Source organism: Cyrtonyx montezumae, unplaced genomic scaffold (assembly GCF_038088225.1).
Source record: "Cyrtonyx montezumae isolate F1298 unplaced genomic scaffold, pur_monq_1.0 scaffold_10, whole genome shotgun sequence".
Taxonomy (NCBI): Eukaryota; Metazoa; Chordata; class Aves; order Galliformes; family Odontophoridae; genus Cyrtonyx; species Cyrtonyx montezumae.
The window spans coordinates 45,979,126-46,003,088 of record NW_027071826.1 but is presented as its reverse complement, the minus strand read 5'-3'; the positions used below and the strand labels follow the sequence as shown (position 1 = coordinate 46,003,088).

At 40.1% G+C, this 23,963-nt stretch overlaps 1 protein-coding gene across 4 annotated transcripts in view; it reads left to right on the top strand.

The window, feature by feature from the left end:
* KCNC1 (potassium voltage-gated channel subfamily C member 1) overlaps positions 1-23,079 on the top strand; it is a 99,397-nt gene extending 76,318 nt beyond the window's left edge. Inside the window, exons 2-4 of one of the 4 annotated variants that reach the window (XM_065755245.1) lie at positions 3,744-4,677; positions 18,747-18,935; positions 21,755-23,079. In XM_065755245.1, coding sequence (XP_065611317.1) covers positions 3,744-4,677; positions 18,747-18,935; positions 21,755-21,819 — 1,188 coding nt within the window. In that variant the 3' untranslated portion in view covers positions 21,820-23,079. The other 3 variants (XM_065755248.1, XM_065755247.1, XM_065755246.1) reach the window with 3 other exon arrangements.
* The last annotated feature ends 884 nt before the right edge of the window (positions 23,080-23,963 follow it).

Below are 23,963 nucleotides of genomic sequence, written 5' to 3'. Positions count from 1 at the left end.
ATAGCGGTCCTGGAATCCCCAGTTGGTCGTCTGTGTAGTTCAGTAGAACCTTCTAGTCTTTTAAAAGTTCCTTTTATGAGGTGTTTTGCTATGAAGAGCACCAGACACCAGTTTCCATCTTATAAGTGGCCTTGTGGCTATGTGGGCAGGAACTTCTGCAAACAATCTATCTTACGTTACAAAAAAAAGTTGTCACAAAACAATTGCCTCCTTTGCAACTTACAGGGTACATCTACTCCCTGACCACTTAGTTCCTATATCTCAAGGATGTATCTGGATGACTATGTATTGCTGAAGTAATGTAATTTGCTTGGACAAAACAACCATATACTACAGAAGCTGTAAATTTCACAGTCACAGAATCACAGAACCATAGGGTTTAGTACTTTTGGAAAACATCTAGTCCAACCCCCCTGCTAAAACAGGTTCTCTACAGTAGATTGTACAGGAAAGTGTCCAGACAGGTTTTAAATGTCCTCCAGAGCTGTGAAATGAAGATAGCACAAGACACATTGCAGACACGGCAAAATGTAAAAATATACATTGGGACATATTGGTATAATTGTTACATTTAAAATCAAGAGTCTTTCAATATTGAAGCATCGAATGGCTAAGGACTATTTTTTCTTCTCAAATATAAAATAGGCTTTAAGATTAGATAGTAATTTGACAGTGAAAAAAAAAAATTAAATTGGCATCCATCCAGTCAAGACCTTCGCTTGGACTCAATTTTATGAAATCTTGAAAGCTCCAAAGAAGCAAAACATCCAAGGACACACCTGTATCTGTGAAGGAACACTGCATGTTCATAAATACAGAAAGAGCAATTCAAATACCTCATTGCTCATTCAACAGACACTTCCCTCCTCTGCTGAACTGGGGACTAAAAGTTCTCAACTTCCCTCTGAAGCCAAAGAGAATGCACACAAGAGCTAACAGCAAGAGAGATTATGGTTGTGATGTTCTCTGCTGGCAACACTGCTAACGTGTACCATGGCAGAAAATTTAAATGTCCTGTCAGAATTGGTCATTTCCTCCCTTCACTGCAGGAAAACTACACTTTCTAACATAGTTGATGTGAAAGAGCAGCCTGACATTTATCCTAAGCAGGAAAAACATGTTCAGGAGACATATTCATATATGAGAAGAATCACGTTTTGAGTCAGCATAAAGGGGTCTTTTCACAGGTCCCTTAAAATGCAAAATGGTTCAGTTCCCCTCTCTGCTTCTTATCTGCGGGTGCTACCTGGTTTAATGAAGTGTCAGCATTTCCTTCTGCAGCTTGAATTCTCAGGGCTCTAAAACTCTACAGTAAAAATGTGCTCCAGGCTGAAATGAAGCAGCCATGCTCTAAGGCTGCTGGGAACATATCCCTGAATTCTCGTTGAAAAATGTTTTTTGTTTCCTGTTTTACTGATATTCAGAAAACTGGGTAACTAACCCTTGCTTAATTATGCTCTGAACATTAACGATATCATGCACAAACTAACTTTGACCACTTAAAAGCCTCTTCAACTTATTTTTAAGGAAGACTATTGAGAATTGGTGAAGTCAATAACAACAAAATGAAAACTGGGCAACCTGATTTAGCTGTGCGTATCCCTGTTCATTGCAGGGGAGGTGGACAACATGACATTTAAAGGTCTCTCCCAACTCTAAGGATTCTATGATTCTAAAACATATAGAACCTGTGCACATTTAACGAGGATCACAAAGCACATAAATACCACTTAGCATTTTAACCTGTTTTACAGATGAAGAAAATGAGCCTGGAGAAATTTCCCTGTTTAACAGGACAATCCAATAACATGATACCAGTAGTCCTGCTGCTCAACTTTCCTAACCTCTAGTTTGTTTATCTTCCAGACTACCATACTAACCACTGATTTTAGCACATATTAACACGTACATTGGACCATCACATAATAGTGCTCTGATAGCCTGATGCAAGGGAAGGTACTCACTTTGAATCTGTGACATTAGGTAAGCTTCTCAACTCTATGTCAGCAAGACTGAATTGAAAATGGAGAAGAGTCTGTTTGCTTCTGTATCCTTCCAAGCTTATTTGCTCTTATTGGTCAAATACTGGCACAGGCTGCCCCAGCTGTGAAGATACCCAGGATCAGACAAGGCCCTGAGCATGCCTGGTCCAACTTTGAAGTTGTCCCAAATGACCTCCAGAGAACCCTTCCAGCCTAAATGATTCTGTGATCTCTCTCTATTAAACAGTTCACGTTAAACTTGGCAAATACTTGCTTTTGACTTTGTTTGCTAATAGGGAAGGTCAGGTGTGGTTTTGTACTATGTCTACCTAGACAAGCAGACAGGAGGAACTTCTCGATTGCAGGAGAGCTTTGGTAGCATGAAGCAGAAGTTATTTTTGACTATTCCTTTGGCAGTGATTTGTTTCTGCTCTGCAAGTACTGGCAGCAGACAAAAGAAACTAGCTCTTTTTAACCCATGCTATGGCTACACTGATGAAAAAGGGACTTTATGATTAGTGGGACACTGAGAATATCTAAATAATATTTTAATTTTCCTCATGCTCAAGCGGACTGTACAATAATATCACATACAATTTCTTTTGTCAGAGACACAAAGAGACAAACAGGAAGTTAAATGCAAAGAGAGAAATGGAAAGAGGAATTACCAATACTGCTCTGCTCTAACACACAAACAGGCTTCTTATATATACAAAACTACTTGATTTATTAAAGGAGGATTGAACAGAGAAAGTGTGGTTATTAGAGTTGCAAATTTCATCCTGACTGTTCCCCTCAATTATTATGGAATATAACCAAGGGATCTCCTCTAAGCTGAGGAGAGCAGGAACGGAGGCAGAAAAAGAAAATAATTCTTAGAAAAACACTCATTGACTTTGGGGGCTGCTTCTACCTTCAGCATAACTCGATTAACCAAACTGAAGTCCAACAGCTTTAAAAAAGGAAAAGATTAATCTGGCTCTCATATGAGTCTTACATTGCAGTGACAATCTCTTGAAGAAAACCTTGTTTGGTAAAATCTGATAGATCTGTCTCATTTTGGATCAGCTGACAGGTATACAGAAAACCTCATGCTCCTTCTTCCTGCGTGACTCCCCGAAGTAAATAATTAAATATTAGATTAAAAAAATAATGTGAAGAAGGGAGTTGAGGGCAGACATGCTTACTGCAGGAGAGCTGGGTTTTGCTAAGTGCCTGTTCCTTGACCTATCCCTGGGATTTAGTAATACAGCCTAACAGTGCCAAACTGGAGTTAGACCCTTACTGTGGAGGCCACCTGAGACTGGCACTTGCATTTACTAGCACCTCACTGAGAAATCTGGGGAGCAAGAGGCAGCCACCAAACCTCCGACGCAATGCAGTGAAAGGACACCTGCGTGACCACTGTCCTAGGAGGTGTTCTCTATCTTTAAGACCAGAAAGACTCAGTTTAGGCAGGTAGAATTTAAGTATGTTCTTAAACTGAAATACCAAAGAAAGCTCTGAGATTCAAATGCTTGCTTAAATTCATACTCACGCTCAAATGCTGTCTGTGTAGGAATGGACATTAGCATGTACTTGGGTACTGCTCTCCCTCCAAGTTTGAATGTGTAGCTGTCTTTGCTGGTGCGACTTGGCATTTCAGAAGGCTTGGTATAATATTCAGTTCTAGCACGGCTCTTGTCTCTCTTTTTTGTCAGAATCAGAGCTTCTGTGGTTAACTGACTGTTTAACATTTCTCTCATATCTTTCTTTCCACAGTATGTGGCATTTGCCTCTCTCTTCTTCATTCTGGTCTCCATCACCACCTTCTGCCTCGAGACCCATGAGAGATTTAACCCCATTGTGAACAAGACAGAAACTGAATTCATCGGGAATGACACCCAGGTGCGGCACTACAGGGAAGCAGAGACTGAAGCCTTCCTCACCTATATCGAAGGTGTCTGTGTGGTCTGGTTTACATTTGAGTTCTTGATGAGAGTCACTTTCTGCCCAAACAAGGTGGAATTTATCAAAAACTCTTTGAACATCATTGACTTTGTGGCCATACTGCCTTTCTATCTAGAGGTTGGACTCAGTGGCCTGTCTTCCAAAGCTGCTAAGGATGTCCTGGGCTTCCTCCGTGTAGTCCGTTTCGTGCGAATCCTGCGAATTTTCAAGCTGACCCGCCACTTCGTTGGGTTGCGGGTCCTGGGACACACCCTGCGTGCCAGCACAAACGAATTCTTGCTGCTCATCATATTTTTGGCATTGGGCGTCTTAATCTTTGCCACGATGATCTATTATGCCGAGAGAATAGGTGCTAAACCAAATGACCCTAGTGCCAGTGAACACACACACTTTAAAAACATCCCCATCGGCTTCTGGTGGGCTGTTGTCACCATGACGACCCTGGGCTACGGAGACATGTATCCTCAGACTTGGTCAGGCATGCTGGTGGGGGCCCTCTGCGCTCTCGCCGGCGTGCTGACCATTGCCATGCCTGTCCCTGTCATTGTGAACAATTTCGGAATGTATTACTCCTTAGCTATGGCTAAGCAGAAGCTACCAAAGAAAAAAAAGAAGCATATCCCGAGGCCACCCCAGCTGGGATCCCCCAATTATTGTAAATCTGTCGTAAACTCTCCACACCACAGTACTCAGAGCGACACTTGCCCACTGGCCCAAGAAGAAATTTTAGAAATTAACAGAGCAGGTAGGAAACCTCTTAGAGGAATGTCCATCTGACCGTTAACCTCCATCCCGCGTAGTGATTTAAGATTCAGCCAGACTGCTTTCTTAGAGCAATGGGTAGCACATTTATCCATTCTAGTCCCACCATCACACAGTGAATAATATGTGTGAAATCTAGGTTGCAGGGACAAATGGTACAGTGGAGGCTGATCAGCAAAACTAAGCATGAGAGCACGCTCTAGGAGCCCAAACTTTGGTCCTGGTTAAGGGCATACAAGTCTCAAGATATTTTGAAGAGCTGTTACATCTAGTGGAAGAATTTTGAGAGTTCTACAGCTATTTTGCTGGACTGTGTAATGCATCTGAGAGGCTCCTGAGAGCTGAATGCTTCACAGAGCAGAGTAGGAGCCAAGTACTCAGCAATTACAGAGTTCTCTGACAAAACAGGGCTGGAATTCGAAACAGCCAGATGCTTTCTCATTTGTTCCCAATTGGGACCTTTCAGCTGTTTTAAATGGCAGATATTGTACATCTCATTACAGAAACTAGGTGCCTAGTAAGTTGAAGGGACAACTATACCATCATGCATATTCATGAGACGATCTGTCTCTTTCTGATGATTAACTGCAAAGTAGAACAACAGCTCAAATTCTTGACACTAATACAGAATGACTCACTCTGAGACAAGACTAGATGTAAGGATGTTTATTCCATGGCATGTTAACCAGTTATTCTATAATATTCCACTAGAATTAAGCATTTAGAACTATAAAGGGTTTTGAACTACATTTTCTAAACCACATTCCTTTTTGCAAGTATGGGTTGGTGAGGTAGAGCTCTCTCTACCTCCTAGAGGCAAAGGCTGACTATAAAAGGTCTCACTGGTCATTACTGGCTGGTTTGACCTAAACAGTGATTGCCTCATATTATGGTATTTTTACTTTTAATTATACTGATTTATGTCAGCAATAGGTGAAACCAGAGCAAAATTAATCATACTAATTCTACCAGGGGGGAGGGAAATGGAAAAATACTAGTTACCATGGAATATATTATAATATCCCATGGCTAGTGGTTAATTATGGGAATATCTCAGTTTTATGAGAATCATCCTATAGCACATAAAGTTACGGGGCTCCAATTTGATTATTTCAACCCCATAATCTACCTCTACCCATGGAATATCACTATTTATTCTATGGAGTAATTTCAAAGTAGATAACAATGTCAAAAAGAAAGCCAACTGCATTTTTGGCAGATATTCCAACCAAGTTACATAGCAGACATTTTACAGCCTATTCAGAAAATTCCCCTGTGTTGTGTTAGATAAAACAGAACTCCGATCAATGATTTTAACTGACATTTAGACAAGGAACGTTTGGTAAGAGCTAGTGTATAACTATGATGGTCTTGTGTTATCATTTTTTTTTACTTTGAAGAAAATTCTAATTTGTTACTCATCCTGAGTGAGGTATTTTCTTGTCATCTCATAGCCATGCATGTTGATGTCATTGTGAGAAGCACAAAGAAAGTGAGACTTTCCTTTGTGTGTAACTTCACCTATGCCAGTGCTAATTTTGGAGGGGAAGAGCTGGTGGGAACTTTTCTCTCTTCTTTTGTCTTTTTCCTTTTGTGCAACTGTGTAAAATCCATTCAGAAGGTAAAGAGCTTTCTTTTTTTTTCTTTCTTTTTTTTTTGTTAAAGACTATTCCATTGCAACAGGCCAATCACAATTCACGTGACTGATAGACTGTCTCTTTCCTATTGTATCTTTGGTGCATAAGCGTATGGTTTTATCATCCATTCCCTTCAGGTTGCAAATGCTTATCACAAGTCATGTCCAAGCAGCAAACTTCCTCATAAGCGGATGCCTATGTGGCATCATATATCAAGAGGGAAAGAGTGCACAGACAATATGGTGCGTTTCCTACCACAAGCAATATGCCAACTACCTGCTTGTAAAGTGTTTGATACATCTCACTTCTGAGTACTTTAGCAAACAGCTACAGAGTGACCTTCTTCTCAGAAATCCTTTCCTTTATAAAGTTTCTTCTGTTACATATCCTGGTCCTCTCTGGGAACTAGAGGACTATGACAAGTTCAATGCAAATCCACACTGGTATCCTGAGAATATCTGTAATTTTGGTTTGATGTGGAACTGTTTTGCCACCACCAGTGCTCTAAAATCAGCTGTTACCACAATATCCATGAAATATTGATAGTAACAGCAACTTACCTATTTCTGCAATAATTAATTAAAAGAGGCTATTTTTATATATGTGTACAAGCATATATATTTTGAAAAGTAACAAAGCACACTTGTATTTCAGCTAACAAAATGGACTTGGTAACACTGCTGCTGAAGACCTGTTTCTGATAATTATTATGCACCACTAGCAGCAAAAGATATTGTCCGCATCTCTCATCTTTCTCACAGGGAAGGATCTATAGATGTGCAAGAGATAAATGCAAAATAATAAGATCAGAACTAACTGTTAAAACAAGATCTGTACTGCCTTGGATGTTGAGGTTCATCTTATGTATATGAAGCTTTGATAGGCACTAACTTGTTCCTGAAACTATAACCACACAATTATATAAAAACAGAGACTTGCAAATAATGAGTGTTCCCCGTACTGTAAAATATTTGCATTAGTTATCCCCACCTAACTGTAAAAAAACAGTTAACATTGTGCTAGGTACTCAGAATGGGTCCATCAGACCTAATGTCTCTGAAATAATGCTGAGTTGCTCAAGATATTTTTTGTAATTTTTAATAGCAAAGGTTCAGTGTGGTGTTATCTACGTGATATACAGCCATACTATGTATATCTAATTAAAGTATTTACACACACATACATACAAAAAAAGCCAATTTAGTTGCTCAGGAATAAGGGACATATATAATTTATGGTGGAATGATTAAAATCTTCACAAAACAGTGATGAGTATGAGATAGTACCACGTATTTACCTGGTGTAGGGAACCTGCTTTGGCAGGAGGGTTGGACTCGATGATCTCTTGAGGTCTCTTCCAACCCCTATGATTCTATGATTCTATGTATGATTGCCTCTTCACAGCCAAGTGCCCCCACACGTACTGAGTCAATAGTTCACAGCTGTTCTCAGTCCATACACACAGGGCCAAGGGGTCTCCACAGAGAGCTCTGCACAGCTATACCCCAGTGCCTTCTCACAAGCTAAGGAGCACTTTCCTGGCACAGACATGCAAACAGCAGAACTTTGCCCAGAAGCAGCACAGCTGCTGCCAATGATGCTATGGTCATTTGCATGCAAAGCAAAGATGTTTCGAATTGAAATTCTGGTAGGTTTGAATTGAATTTTTAAATAGGCCTCAAAATTCTCAGCAGCCCAGTCCTGTGTAATCTACATCTGGCAGGAGGGTATCTTTAAACAACCGTTCTTGGTTTTAATTTCACAAAGAGCTCTATCATACTCTTCCCTGTCTTCAACAACTCTTTCTGCTCTCCACCCTATCCCCTCCTGAAGGCATGAGAGAAGCAGAAGGGAGGAACTGGGCCTGTGATAGCACGAAGGAGCAGTGATAGCTCATCTGACTCACCTCCTGTAGTGTCCAAAGGAGGGCTATGAAGATGGTGAAGGGTCTGCAAGGCAAGGCGTATGAGGAGCAGCTGAGGTGCCCTGGTTGGCTCAGCCCAGAGCTGAGGAGCTGAGGGGGGGCCAAGTGGCAGCCAGCAGCTCTGCTCTCTGGTGACAGCATCAGACTGAAGGGAACAGCATGGAGCTGTGTTAGGGGAGGGCCAGGTGGGGGTGAGGGGAAGGTTCTGCACCAGCAGGCAGTGGGCACGGCCCTGAGCTGCTGGCATTCAAGGAGTGCTTGGACAATGCTCTCACACATAGAATCTGAATTTTCCATGGTCCTATGTGGAGCCAAGATTTGGAATCAATGGACTTTGTGGAACCCTTGGGATATTCTGTGGTTCCAGTATTTTCATTTGACACAGGGCTTAATTTAACTGAGCAGCATCATTTGAAAGGTCTGTGACAAAGCCATTAGTAGAACATAACTGCTAAGCAGCAGTCACAACTATAGTGCACTGTACTGCAGTGTCTTTCATCTTCATAATAAAAGCAAAATAAGAAAGGGGGTGGGGGGAGGGAAAGGCAAAACTATCTTGAAATAGAAACAAATCAGAAAAAGCCTTGAACAGTCAAACTCAGATGAGTGTATCAAACAACATCAAACAACACACTGCCCTACAGGTATAACTAACTTATCTCAATACACACTGAAATAGTTTAAAGTATAAGTTTGCAAGAAAAACCTCAAAACATACAAAACAAATATTGACAGTTTTGCTATAAAAATGTTACTTAGCTCATAAGGCCCCCTGTTCTGTGAGCTGTGTGCTTACCTGAAGTATAGGCAGTCTGCATGGTTACATCTCAAAGGTGACATAGATGATGAAGTTATTTTCTAACACTGTAAAAGACATTAAAATATGAATGGAATTATAACTTCATTTGATGTTGACAGCACTGCCCAGTGCCACAAAGCAATGGTCCTAAAAATGCATCTGTAATGCGCAAACACAAATGAAGGTTACTTTAGTTCTGTTAAGAAACTAATCCCAGCCTTTCATTGTTTCTGTACAGATATTTAAAACATCTGCACACAAAATGCTTATGTTAATTTTAATACAGTCAAAATAAGATCTTGTCATCTCTCTGATCTCCTCTGCACACAGCTTCACGTAAACTGTACTCCAAGAATAGCATATCTTTATACAGATACGTTATGCAGACACATTTGGTAACTTTTTCATAATGTACCAATAGCAAAATTTCCTGCTTATTGCATAGCTGAAAATTTTGGAAGAAATATCATTAGAATTCAGGATTCTAAGAGGAAGGAAAAAATATCTGTCCTTACTAATGTAGTCTTTAGCTTTGGGAAAACTTCTGTGGTTGTTCTACCTCCCTGTCCCCAAGACTTTTTCCAGAACCCATTCCATAACTGTCTGACTAGTTAAGGCCATCCTACCCCTGACAGAAGTGAACATAACTGTTACAGTGACTCCACTGTACCCCATGGTCAGATGAACTGGAGCAAGCTGTGACATTATAACACATCATTTCAGTGCAATTTACTGAGACAGAGCTGATTTCTTTTAAAAGAAATTATGTGGAGGATTTCAACTTTATCAGTCATGTCTTCTGAAGGTACTGCTCTTTTCTCAGGGTTTCCTTTTTCTTCCCTTCTGTCACTGTAACCTAAATAACCTGTATTTTTTCTGCAACACATTGGTTCTAACGTCAGAAGTGTGCTGGGCATTGTAATTCCAGTGCCAGTGCTCAGTGGGAGCTGGGGACTCTTGGCAGATCTTGTCACAGGCCTATTATGCTGCCTAACTTATAACTGTAGACTGTGAACTTCAGTGTTTTTTTCTTATGGATAGCAAACCATTGTTAAAGCATAGGTATGCAGTCACTGTGGTGGTCCTTCAATCCACAGGATAAAAAAAAAAAAGGCTGCTAGTTTTAGTGTCATAAAGCCTGTGATCTTCCCTGTAGGAAGGACAGTAGACAACAATGTAACTACAAACACATTAGGTCTGTTTCATCGCGGGCAGCTTTGATGTTTGTATACATCTCACACCAAATATCCAAAAAGGCAGTGAATATAAGATAGCAGGGAGATGCTTATTTTCCTCCTTGTACTTAATCTATTTAGTCTTTAAAACGTCAGAATTCATCATTCCAAATAGCAAATGAGGCTATGAATACATCTTAACATTACTGAAGATGGAGGCTGGTCCTCAGGTTCTAATGCAGAAATGTTAACAGCTCAAAAGTAATAATGCTCATTTCTTCTCATCCAGATTAAAATGCATTTGCCTGAGGTCCCCCATATGTTGAAGGAAGAGATAGGAGTCTCAGAGAGTAATTAACTAATTATGACCTGAATTGCCCTCCAGAGGTGGCTTTCTCAATAACTGATCTCAGAGGACAGCAACTCTAACTTAACTTCAGTTAAGTGCCTGCAAATAGGTGAAAACAATTTGCTCACCATGTGGCATTTCTGCAATATCATTGCTGTGGATCACACACAAAGCGGAATTTATAACCAGTACAATGTAATATTTTGTTGTACAATTATTCATCTATCATTTCCTGTAGAGATAAAATCAGTGGCTGTCGCTTGTATCATAGTACTTATTTACACTAGGATTTGAGTAAGAATATCAGTCTCTATACCATATCTATAGAAAGCAAAAAGGAAGAGCAATGAACTCAAGCACAAAGTTTCAAGTTTCCATTTTGTTTGGCCACATGCGTGCCAGGTCCACAATGGCTGAAGAGTTTTGCCATCCAGTGAGTTAAATAAGTGTGCAGTAGCCACAGTCAAGTCTCTAATGAGGAAGGCTTGGATAAAGCCCTAGAGCTTTATGTTCTGTTGGTTCCCACATCAGATACTTGTTTAGACATGTGGCACTATGTGAGAAACCAAAAAAACCCCACAAAAAAAAAAAAAAAACACCAAAAAACAAACAAAAAAAAAGAGTCTTCTTAACCAGTCCCCTGTGGCCTGGCCACAGTCAGAGATAATTATATGGAGGGGCAGAACTACACTGAGCTGAAAATCAATCACAGAACTATTAAATAATAAATCTTCGGACTTTTCATGCCTTAATAATTTAATGAGCACATGAGGCACTTTTAGTGACGGGAAAACAGATACAAACACTCCAGTCAAATATGCCTAGCCAGTGCCAATCCTCCAGTTTGAGGCAGCTATCAATGTGGTAAACCATCTTTCTCGAGTGCCCTTTCAAACACATGTGCCTGCCACTGTATCTTCCATGCCATCCACTGCCAAATGAAATCCTGGAATATGAAGAGGTACTCTTGGCATCTCTCCCTCCTGATGGATTAAGTATGAATGATATTTGTAGAGTAGATACAACAAAAAGGCATCTTCTCTGAAATAGCAATAGACAGATGGGGTGATTTATCCATTACTACAAAAGAACAGGAAAAAAAAATGAGCCTAGTGTATGATATGATAGTGCTGTGCCCAGCCCACTATCTTATATCCCTCTTACTCTGTACCTAATGGGCATTTTCAACATTGGCTATTTGCTTGTCTGTTTATAAGGAAAAAGCTGAAATAACAAACAATCCACCATTCCCACTTTCATCATTCACTGTATTCATCCATGTTCCATGTCTCAGGCACCCTCCATACTGTACAGATCATCATACTGTATTCCTCAGTCAGGGCGGCATTATGAGAAGGTAGCACGACTCAGTGGACTGCATTTTCCTGCAGTCTCTATCTAACTTGTCAAGGACTACAGAATTTGGTGTTGGTGGGATTCTCAGAAGGCCAGGATGAGTGCACGTGGATCCACAGAAGGGTCAGGATACAATTAGGAGGGACCTTCCAGTGTAGCTCAGTGTAGCATTTCCAGGGGTAACAGTTCCCAGCACTGCATTAAGCACATATCCAATAACATCTGTAATGGCAAAATGCGCTGGATCTACTTAATTAGAGCTCCTGTATTTCCCCTAGCTTACCAGTAGGTAGGCAGCCAACATACTGTCACCTCACTTCAAGAAGTAGTGCCTCACAAATTTGATACTCTCTGGGAGTGACGTTACTATGTTGGTCAGTTAGTTCTGGGAGAGGCGGTCACCACCGTCACTGGAGTGCCTTTACTGGGGGACACGGCTTCCTGGAGGGACCCAGGTCAACAAGGTGGTGAGTAAATGCTGAAGAGGTAGGTTGGGTCGGAAGGCCTCTGCGTATACATGTAGAGTACTAAATTCTGCTCTCGTTTGTGCCAGCGTAAAGTCCATCAGCGTGAAATCTACTCAGAAGAGCTTCCTAGTGACTTTCAAAAATTGCAGTAATTTAAAGATCAGGAAACCTTAATAAAGATACCTAGAACTAACAAACATTTTTGCATTTTAATGGCCTTAGAATACTGGGATAACTAAACTGAGTTGTTATATAGGAATCTATTAATTCTTTTACATGTTCTTCACCTTTTCTCTCTCTTTTCTCTCTTTCTCTCTTTCACTCTGTTTGTTAACATTTATTTGTTATTACTGTACGTTGCTTGCAACTTGTGTATGTTACAGACTGTCACTTTTTATTCTGTGAAGCTTTTCTCCAATTCCCATCAACCTGAGCTCCATGTTGGGCAGCCGAGGAGATTACAATACAGTTATTTAATGCAAAAGAACAAGGAATGTCACAGACTATAGGTAACTTCAATGAGGTTGTGACACAAAACTTGATGCAAGGTATTAATGCAAAGAGTAAGTACTTGGTATGACAATAGAACTACTTAGTTAAATTACCTTCTTTTTTTCTTTCTTTTTTTTTTTTTCCAGATAATCTGCATGGAAAAAATAATTTTTATTACTCTCCAGCAGAAAAATTCCCAAGCCTACCAATTTAGGATTTTTTTTTCACTATCATTTTGAAAACCAACGATGCCCACATTGATGCATCATTATTCATTTTCAGAAGCTTAAACCCATATACTCACTGTTCTCCTCTATGCTATACTTCCTTCCATACTGTCCAAGCCATCATTTCATCATCCTTTGTCTGTGGTTTAATATATCTTCTTCATAATTCTTTTTTATTATTTAATAAAGTTATATCCCTTTCACTCTAAGGACCTGCTTTAACAACAACAAAAATGAGCCTCTGCCCATGGGATCCATGTTTCTTATCCTTCGTGGGGCTCTGAAGCCCATAAAAATTGATTTCTGCAGCCAAAGATGGTCTGGCACACAAGTGTAATTGTGATTTTGCTGAATCGAGTCCTGACCAAGGTATTTTGTTACAATCTCACCCAATTACACAAATAATGCTTTGAAAGAACAGTAAAAAAAAAAATAGGTGATAGACATCTCTGACACTTTTCTAAAGGCATAGCATCAAACCTATTGCTTCTAATTGTCTTCTTAGATGCTAATAAATTCTACGTTCACTCAGAAATCATTGTAGGCAAATATTAATTCAAGAAAAGCTTATTTTTCTCAGTCTGCAGTTTCTTTATTTCCTGATTGGCTATTAATTAGAGTCTCCCTTCACCTGTGAAAAAGTTTAGGTGGAGTCCACTATTAGAAAAAATAATATGATTTATACTGATGCAACTGATGAGCAGCCAATGAATATTAACGGCCAGTGATTACTATCCAGGCAGCCAGAAGAGAAACAACTTGATATCACAGGAGTGAAATCTGAATTAAGGAGACTTGAGAGAACAGGGAATTGAACTGTGGTTACTGTCTTTCTACACAACATCTCAGAGAGAAATAGAGGGATATAAAGTTAGTGGGGAGATGCTCAGTAGCTCTTAACCCCACCACAAATTAAAGTAAATGTCTTTGAACACTTGGATTCACACCCTGAGCCTCATCATCATCATATATGCTCAGCACTAGAAATATCAGGCAAAAGTTGCTCTACAGAAGCAGGATGCAAAAAAAACCATAAAATCTTTGCACTTTGTCTATAATAAAGATAGTTGGGAAGTCCTCTGTTCTCCAACAGCAACTGCAGCAGCCTCACAGTTGCTCTACTGAGCACTTTCAGTAAAAAGCCTAGTAGCTGAGAAAATCTAGAGCACAACAGTTCTCCAACCTCACCTTTGCCATGCCATCCCTTATCCTGTATTATTCTGTTAGCCTGAGACAGGGAGGGCCATCATACCAAGTATCCCATCTTCAGTACAGTAAGGCATTGTTAATGTTTGCCACATTAAAAGCCCTTTGATATCACCAGAAAAGTGTAAAAAGACTGAAAAACAAGAGAATAATTAACTCAATAAACGGACAACATAACATTACTTTCTTCAGAGATCCAGTTGGATTAAAGGTTTCTGCTAAGAGGGACCTCATGAAGATTCTTCTTCACGAGAGACTTCAGGTAGCTACTGAATGTTAGGAGACATGCAGAGTAATGTGGGTTGAAATTGAGCAGATTCTCAAGCTGCGAATGAGTACCAAAGCATGCTCAATTGGTCAGGAGTGGGGCTATCCACAGACTGTAATAATGGCAAAGCCAGGTTTGGGATCAGGGTTACAGGAGTATAGCTGAGTTCTAAATGACCCGCAGATTCATTTTTAGGTGTACATCAGATGGTGGGGTGGAATGTAACTTCAGTTAGATAATGTCCCCCTTGTAAAAAGATCATCTTTCAAGCAGCTTGAAAGTTCTGGCCCTGGTTTTTCACTTAACTGCTCCTACCTCCTTCCTGTTCATCAACTCTCTTCCCTGCAGACCCTTCTAGTCTCCTATGTCTCTGTGAGATGGCAAAAAGCTGCTCAGGGAAGTTGTAAACTTCCCTGGGTCCCTGTCTCTTTTAATCCTTAAACAAGCGTGGCTAGGAGGAAGACAGTCTGCTTCCTTCTGGAAGAGATTGCTAGTGACCTAATTGAGCCAAATCAAACAAACTTATCTAATTTCTGAGTTTCTGATCTGAGGCTGTGAAGGCTCCATCTTCTTTAGCACAATGCCAACGAACCTGCAGCAATTCACAAAATCAGTTAAGGTGACTGTGCTAATCTGCTAGTTGTTATCAGTAAATTCATAATTGTTTGTAAACTATGCTATGAGCAAAGAGACAAGTTGCACAGATAGTGCACGGATGCTCTCTTTGGTGCTTCTCCCATAGCTTTTTTCAGCTGTGGAGAGCTGTTAAAAAGAAGTTATCCCAAGCTTTTTTCAGAACACCCCCCAATTTAAAATTCTTTGTCATCTTGAAAATACCTGAGGCATTTCAACTGTAGTTTTCTGCAAATGGAGATGGAGAAAATAGGAAGGAGGAGGTTAAAAAAAAAATCAAGTGGAAACCACACAAATGTAGCTGTGAAACAGACTATGCACCTGGGAGATCTGCTGAATACTTTCTGCAGCCTCCAAGCCAAATCTCTGCAGGAGAATGTTTACGGCTGGTGCAGTTAACTAGGTATTCGCAGATAGGATGATCATGGAGATAAGGTTCCATGCTGGGAGTCAGAAGATTTTGTTGTAAATAACTTCTTACATGGAAGTGGGCTTGTCATTTCACTGCATGGTAGTTTTAACCATCTGTAAAACACAGATGATAACACTAGCTGTTCTTCGTGAAATAGTATACAATGTAAAAAGGAAAAACATTATACAAGCCTACAGAAATGTTATACAAAGCCTAGATCCAATTCTGCTAACAGGGACTGAAAGAATGTTGTAAATTTGGTAGGCCACAATCAAGTGTGAGAAGTTTTAAGTGCCTAGAAGGTGGTGTTGGTGGTGTAACTCAGCTGGTAGTCACCAGGCAGTAACTGTTTCAGGAACTTCGCCATGTCTAGAGTCCTCTCAAAGCCCAGGTCAATCTTGGAAAGAACAAATATGTAAATCAAAACTTAAGAAATCAACCTAAATAATATAATTTCACTCCATCTTTAGACTTAATTCCTGACAATGTTCAGCACGTGGGTCTGCTAATGAAAGCAATGAAAACTTCTCACTGTTGACAGATGACAGCAGAGGTTTTCTCTATTTCCATAGTAGAGCGGTAACTTATTAAACATCGTGTTCAGTCCTGAGTGTTGCCTTTACTGATTTAGGTGCTGCAGAGAGTGGTTTGAAACAAAGCTACTCAACATCTACTTACATGCACAGCTTTCTGTGCTGGTAATTTCACTCTTTCCTAAGTATCCTGAAAAACTGCTCTTGAAGATTGCCAGAGCTGTCCAGAATGTAGTCCCTAGGGCACAGCCCATGCATGGAATAACGCAGGGATGTTAGTGGTACAGTTCAATGATATGTGCACCTTGCCAGCTACTCTGTTCTCTTTCTATTTGGTAGAAATAAAACAAAAAGTTAGCAGATTTTCAGCAACAAACATAGAGAAAAAAAAATCATCAGCTTTAAAGGACCCTGAGGAGGCTACAAGAGCAAGTTACAGCTAAGGTTGCCAGGAATGTATAACCCAAGAAATAAATTCCAAGGTCAACTTTCTTGTCACTGAGCACAAATGGAGCCAGAAAGCTGCTTCCAGATGGACTGGTAGCTGTCATTAGCAAGCAGCATGACCCACAGCCACCCTTCTCAGAGGTGTTCTGAGCTCCAGAAACAGACCAGTGCCCCCTCCACCACTAATCATTTTGTCTACAAGCCCAGGCTTTAATGTGGCAGTGGGGATTTCAGAGATGCTAGTGCTCACTCCTTGTAGGATTAGAGCCATCTGCCTGTAGCAGTTGAAGGTTAAGAAGCCCAGTGCTTCGCTCATCCCCAAAAGGCCAGCAGTTCTCCCCAAACACAGTTATGTGACATTGAAAGCAACAGTTCAGTACCTGCAGTGTCATGGTTACCATGGCAGCCGTGCCAGGCTTTTGTGCAGATAGCAGTATTACAAACAGAAAGGAATTGCAATCCATTGCAAACATCTACAAGCGTCAAAACGCCCCTGTAGCGTGTCTCAGGTTTTTAAAATATATAGAGAGACCTAATTATTTCATTGCTCACAGAAAACGTTACTAGCTCTCTCTGGGGAAATAATTGGCTAAGTCTACATGGAGAAGAAAGGAGGCAGAGGTGAGGTATGCAGAAAAGATTCTTTCTTTCTCTGTAGTGACAAACCAGGGACATCTAAATACAAGTAAAGGCATAGAATGCAATTACTGGCACAGGGATAGATGTACATAGCACGTCATATACATCTGTGAATGTGTGCAGTCAAATGATGTTTGAAAAGGCTTTTACCTATTATTCCTTTGTCTTGTCTATCCGACACCAGAGGATTAGAATCGTATCTCTGAACCCCCATGTAACGCCGTTTCTCTTTTGGTCTTGTATTATTACTTGGCTTCAAAACCACTGAAAAATAAATAACAGTATCATGTAGCATTCAGAATGAGACAGTACGTAAATCTAGAAGAGGCACTGGAATTCTTTACTTATCGACTTTATCTTTCCTTAAAGACTTGCAGGACCACCCATTGCCTTACAGTCTCTAGGTAATAAGCATTGTGCAACCAAGGTGTAGGATGCTGCCTACAGTTGCTGTGTCTCAGCATTTGGAAAACTTCAGAAAGCACACTCTGACTGTTTTTTCCTCCCTTCAACCAAAATACTCATATTGAGCTGTGCCACATTTCGAGTATATTCTCAATGTACCAATTCGCACTTTAAACTCTAAAGTAAATCCTACTCTAAAGAGCACTTTAAATTGTTTTATAAACATCATACAAGTCACACAGAGGAAACATACTCTTCTCAGTCTATCTTCATGGGAATGTGTGGAGCAAAATGGGCAAATCTGACCATCTATTTTCATTATTTACAGTCAAGCATAAATTTGACTCCATTCGTTTTCTAAATTCATGGCCTGCTGTAGTGTTTTCTATATGTAGTGTCCCGTGCCAGCATTGCAAATACTGTGCATGTTTCAGATGAGAACATCAGAAAACCAATTTTTTTTTTTCTAAATCTACATTCTGCTGTCTTATTCCCATACATAATGTACTCTGTGTGTCTAAAACGTGTACAGCCATTCTGCACGACTGATATCAGAAACAATATCTCAAACACCTGGCGTAAATTCAGGGAGGGAAAAAGCAAGAATTTTTCCCTCTGGGAATATTGCACAAAGGCATAAATCGGCATGAACAGAATATACTCAAACGCTGAAACACAACTCACAGTCCACTGCCTCTCCCAAGCTCTGAGCGACAGTAGGCTTCACGACGAGCAGGTCATTCATGCGCCATCTGACGTCATGCAAAAACATGATCCGATCTCTAACCGTGGTCTTCTGCTCGCAGGACTAGGAACCACTGCACACCCGTTTCCGAAACTGCCCCTCTATGTGGAAGCACAGGCGGCGGCTGTCACACCTAACGTGATCACGTTTTGTTTCTCCTCCCACTTAACAGACTTTATTTTATTTTGGTGCAGTGCACACGAATGCAGTGTCTAGGACAGATGTGCTACCTTTTATAGTGTTGCTATAGAACTCGTTAGCTGTGAACCCTTAATTTGCAGCTGGAACTAATAAACAGTGCATAGTGTTTCAATAGCCTTCTGCTTATATGTTTGAAGATTCGAAACTGAATGGTGAGGTGGCCAAGGCGGCGCTGGCAAACGAAGACTGTCCCCACATAGACCAGGCTATTACGCCTGATGAGGGCCTGCCCTTTACCCGCTCTGGCACTCGGGAGAGATATGGACCCTGCTTCCTCTTATCAACCGGGGAATATCCCTGCCCGCCTGATGGAGGAATAAGAAAGGGTATGTAGCTGGGGTCCTCTAACTATGTAGTTAGCAACCGTTTTAAACAAATACGAAAAAGTCAGCTATAGCTCTAGCACGCAATAGTGCGCTTGCTGTAGAGATGCACGTTTGGGCTGGAAACCACCACCTGATGTCTGCATTTGGAGTTTCTAACCTATTTCTTTCAGAAAGAAAAGCCTGAGGAGCTGTAACTACCCCTTGCAGCTATGCTAGGCAGTTCCACCCTAACCGGTGCAGCGAGCTTCCACGGAGAACGCTTTACAGCGTCCACAGATTAGCCCATTCTCCAAGGAGAGGCCAGTTAGCATTAGACAGCAACAAAAGTTTGCCACTTTAAAAGCTCACAGATTTTACAGACTCTGAGAAGCAAATATTTGGGAGGTAGCAGAGAAGAAAACTTAAAATGCAGAAACAAAAGTTCCTCAAGAAACACTGAATGATTATTCGGCTACCTTAGCAGAGCACTAAAGGAAATTATTTTTCTCTTCATCGCTGTTTTGCTCAGTAGAGAAAGAGAGGCACACAAGAACATCTGTTAGCACAGGTGTCTTCAATTGCAAAGTAATTCACCTCAAATCACTTTCTTTTCATAAATAAATCATCACTAGTTAGTTTCTCTGACTTCTGACAGCTACAGATCTCTCAGGAGTCATTTCATTTCAGTTTCATTACGGCCAGAATTATTTATTTAGTGACGAGAAGTCAAACTGAATGAAAAAAAGAACAAAAAAACAACAACCCTTCCCTTCTTAAAACAGGCTACGTTTTGTTTAAATTACTTTACCTGAGGAAACCATACAAACCAAAATTAGAATGACATACATATGCGTAAAAGTCAGTGAGAAACGGGGAAATTGGAAAGGTCTGTCTCTTCAAATCAGTGTTTATCACTGGTGTGCTGTATATAGTATATGATACAGTCAATATTTTAAAACTGCAAAGATTGTATGATGTAACCATACTCTGAGTATGGACTATAGAATTCCCATGTGCCATTGTATGATGGGCAATAGTTATAGTAAATGCCAGTTATAGATAGTGTATGTATTTATAAGTTTAAAGCTTATCATCAACAAAGATATAGTTGGACCACAACGCTTTCATATGAAAGTATAAGCTCTTAAATTTACCTTTGTAGCAAAGTGTTTTACTTGATTCTGTATTGGATAAGCAATGGCCGCGTTCATTCAGCCTGGGCGAGTTTGGGTGGTTCCAGTGGATCAGGGGAACACTCCAAATGGCACATCCTTTGGGATGAGGAATGTATGGTTTTCACGATGCACTGCAACTGCCTCTTGTTACTGAATGAAACAGAGGCTGGTTGGCTAAAGAGTAATATATGTCAGCATATTGTTGGCCTGTTTGAAACACGTTGAGAGCATCTTAATTGTTGTTCCAACAGAATTTCACCCATAGTTTGTGCAACTCTCTGTACACTTGCTGAGCTGTTTACATGCATGTCTGAAAAAAGTGGGGGGTGGGGGTGGGAAAAAAAAAGCATGCGAATTTTTTTTTTAGTGCTGAGAACAAAGGAGTAGTATCTCTATAGCAACAAAATAAATTACATGGGTTTTGCTGCCTTTTTTTTTTTTTCTCCTCTCTCTCTCTCTTTCCTTCCTCTTTCCCCAAAGCTACTAAAAATCTAAATTTTGCCTGAGGTCAAAACGCATGAGGTGACAGGGAACGGTACATGTGAGCATATGACTGAGACATCAAAAATCCCCCTCCAACTGACTTTGTTTTAGGGTACAACCATATTGCTGCTTGCAGGATCAATTACACAGCCTGACTATCCTTGAAAAATTATTTTTTGTTGCTTTTTTCTTTTTAAACTGTTCTTTACCTCAATGGCCAAGTGAGTCAAGTTGCAAGCGATACTACTCTGGCATGTCTGTGCATGCAGTTGCTATTGAACTGGCTACAATGTTGACCTCATTCTTAGTCCATTCTGTCATTGATCCAATGCTGTACTTTGCATTTTTCTTTTAAATGAAGGTTACAAAATGTCACGGAGCCTTAACAGCATAGCTGGCATAAGTGGAAAAGCGATAGGATTATCCTCAGTGTCTGCGCCCTACAGCTCTCCTAGTCCAGTGAGACGTTCTTGGTCTCCCATCCCATCTATTTTGTAGCATGGATCAGTAGCAGAGAATGGTCTAAAAAGCTTTATTTTCAATTAGCCTATGCTATGTTGCATATAATCCAGGTGACTAAGTCTGAAGATGCAATGTCTCACAGTAGCACCTGCGGGGAACGGTGTTACTACTGATGCTAGGTGACAACACTCCTAAATAGCACTCAGATGACAATAGGCAGGCCATTCACATGGTACTGGTGGGCCATAATGTGCTGCATGGTATCAGTACATAGGATGAAGGGTAGATGCACCAGATAGCTTCCTTCCTGGTGCATCGTGCTAGTCTATGCTTATTGTGGCTAATGGCGGATCTACTGGCTCGGTATGGAATGGGTTAGACATATAGTCGGTGATGAAACATGCCAACGATGGAAGATTTTGCTTTTCTCAGGATATTTTTGAGCCATAGGAACCCTGCAGGAGTTTGAGCAAACAAGCACAGTAGGATGAAACTTTGCATGGGCGCCTATCTTAAGCTGAAAGCAATACTCAGACACACTGTAGAGAGGTCTCAGTCTGGCTGACTGCATGGAAAAAAAAAACCTGTTGAAGAAGAATATGGCTGCCTCTGCATGTAGCTATTTCACCTTTTCCTCCTTCCTTTAAAACTAAGATGCCGAGCTTGATGTGAAAAGCACAGGGAAGAAGCTCAAGTACTGATTGTATTCTTTACATGCAGATCTTTGCAAAGAAAGTCCAGTCATTGCTAAATATATGCCAACAGAGGCAGTCAGAGTGACCTGACAAGGCAAGATGGAGATGAACATTGATGGCTAATAAACATCTGTGTGGAACTGTGCAGGCATAGAAGACCTTCTCATTTGGACAAAGTTAACTCGCTCCATGCAGGTTTTATGGATGATTCTTCGTGGTTCTGGAGTTGTACTAGAGATGCAGGCTTTTTCTACGGCCAAAACGTAACAAAACTGTAGAAGATCTCTTCTTTTTTTTTCCCAAATCTATTTTTTTTGTTCCATAGCATGAATTGCATGAAGACAAAAAAAAATAATAATAACAATTAAAAAAAAAAAAGCAAGAAACACTGCAAATGTATGATTAAGGAGAAAAAAAGCAAAGTTATATATTTTCTTTCAAAGCTCTTTACTTTTACATACATTGTTGTAGCCAAAATGTAAAACATAAAACTGTACATTTCTTTGCTATGGATCGCTTCTTTTTTGTATACAAGATACAGAGTAATGGTTTTAAAAAGTGCAATCAGGCAGTCATCGGTCATATTGACCACGCCTTCACAGATCATCACACCGACATGGAAATCAAGAACTTTTAATCCAACTAGTGTATAAAAATAAGAAACTCTTTTCTGTCTGTTTTTGTTGGCATGCTTGTGACACATGGGACCTTCCTTCGGACTTGACAGTAACAGCTGGTCTAGATTTAATTTTCCAGCTCTGGTTATGTTGTATTTCATTGATGTATAGATCCAACGTAAAGACCCTTCATAAATTGTTCATATAAAGTAATCAGTATGAATTTTTAAAAAAGAAAAAGGTGTTATTTTAAAACTGGGACTTACGGTACAAAAATCAGGAAAATACTCAAGTATAAATTGTCTCAGTTTAAGAAACAAGACAACAGCATTGTATGCAATTTAGTACTGAGTAAAATGCATGCACAATGTTATGCAAAACAATTCTAGCATGAAATAAATTTTGTATCATGGTTTCAGTGCCTGCTGTATAGTGTAAAAGGGAATCCTTTTCAGAAGCGATCAGGGGTTTCCAGAGACTTGCTTCTAAAACCTTGAATAAATACAGTGTTCTCAACAGAAACATAGGAGAAAAGCTTGGTATTGCTTTGGTTCTAAAATGCTAACTTGGGTTAGTAGATGATAAATGAAGCCTGCAAACACTTGATACAACCAATGTCTGAAGAACTCACATCATTAGTAATTTTAAGAGGGAAGATTGAAAAAATTCTATAATTATCTAGGTATCTTCCTTTTCCATCCCCAAAAATAATAAAAGTTTGTCTTTTTAGCTGATGAAATGAATTCAGTTTCTTACTTTTTTGGACCTCATCCTTCCCTTTTTCTTCGTTGAGCCACAGCTGACCACCTGATAGAAAACCCTGAAAGAAATCTGGGTGCCCAAAGTCGTGCTTTATCTGCCACACAAAGAATGCAGCAGTAAGAACGAAGAAACACGGTAGGACTGGGTTTCATTTTAGATCCAGGAAATGACAGCTATGGACTATGTGTCAACAACATTTTGGAGAAGTACTTCTATAAGGAAGGATACATCTTCATCCTCACATGAAGCTATTTAAGAGAGTTAGAAACTTGCCAGGCAGAAACTAGTGTCTGAGGCTGCTGAAGAAAATGAAAATGTAACAGAATAGTGTCCCTAAAGTCTGGATAAAGTAGAGACTAAAACAAAATAAAAATAGAAGAAATACTCATGGCTCTGGTAAGTGCTAAATTATAAACAACCACAAGAAAAAAAACAACTGCAGCTGGACTTTGTCTTCATAAAACTACTACAGAAGAAGAATGAAGGAAAAGAGACCTCAAGCTGTGTTCTAGGAACAGGAGAAAGGCTGATAATCTGAACTTGAATGTAATTAGTTGAAGGACTACCGAAAAGTTTCTAACAGTATTTAATCAATTTCTACTTCAGTCAACCATCCTCTCCCCCAAAAACTATTTTTCTCCTACTGACTTTAAGCTGTTTTTCACAGCTATTGAATGAACAATTTTCTTACCTTCAGAGGCAAGATCCAGGTTAATCCAGGATCCAAAAGTTGTCTAATGAACAACTTTCCTGCTTATAGCTTATTAAGGAGCCAGAAATAGATTTCCCACGTTTTTTACTTAGCGCTAGAACTCAAGGGCCCAGTGTGAAGGCTGCTCAAATTCTCCATTACCA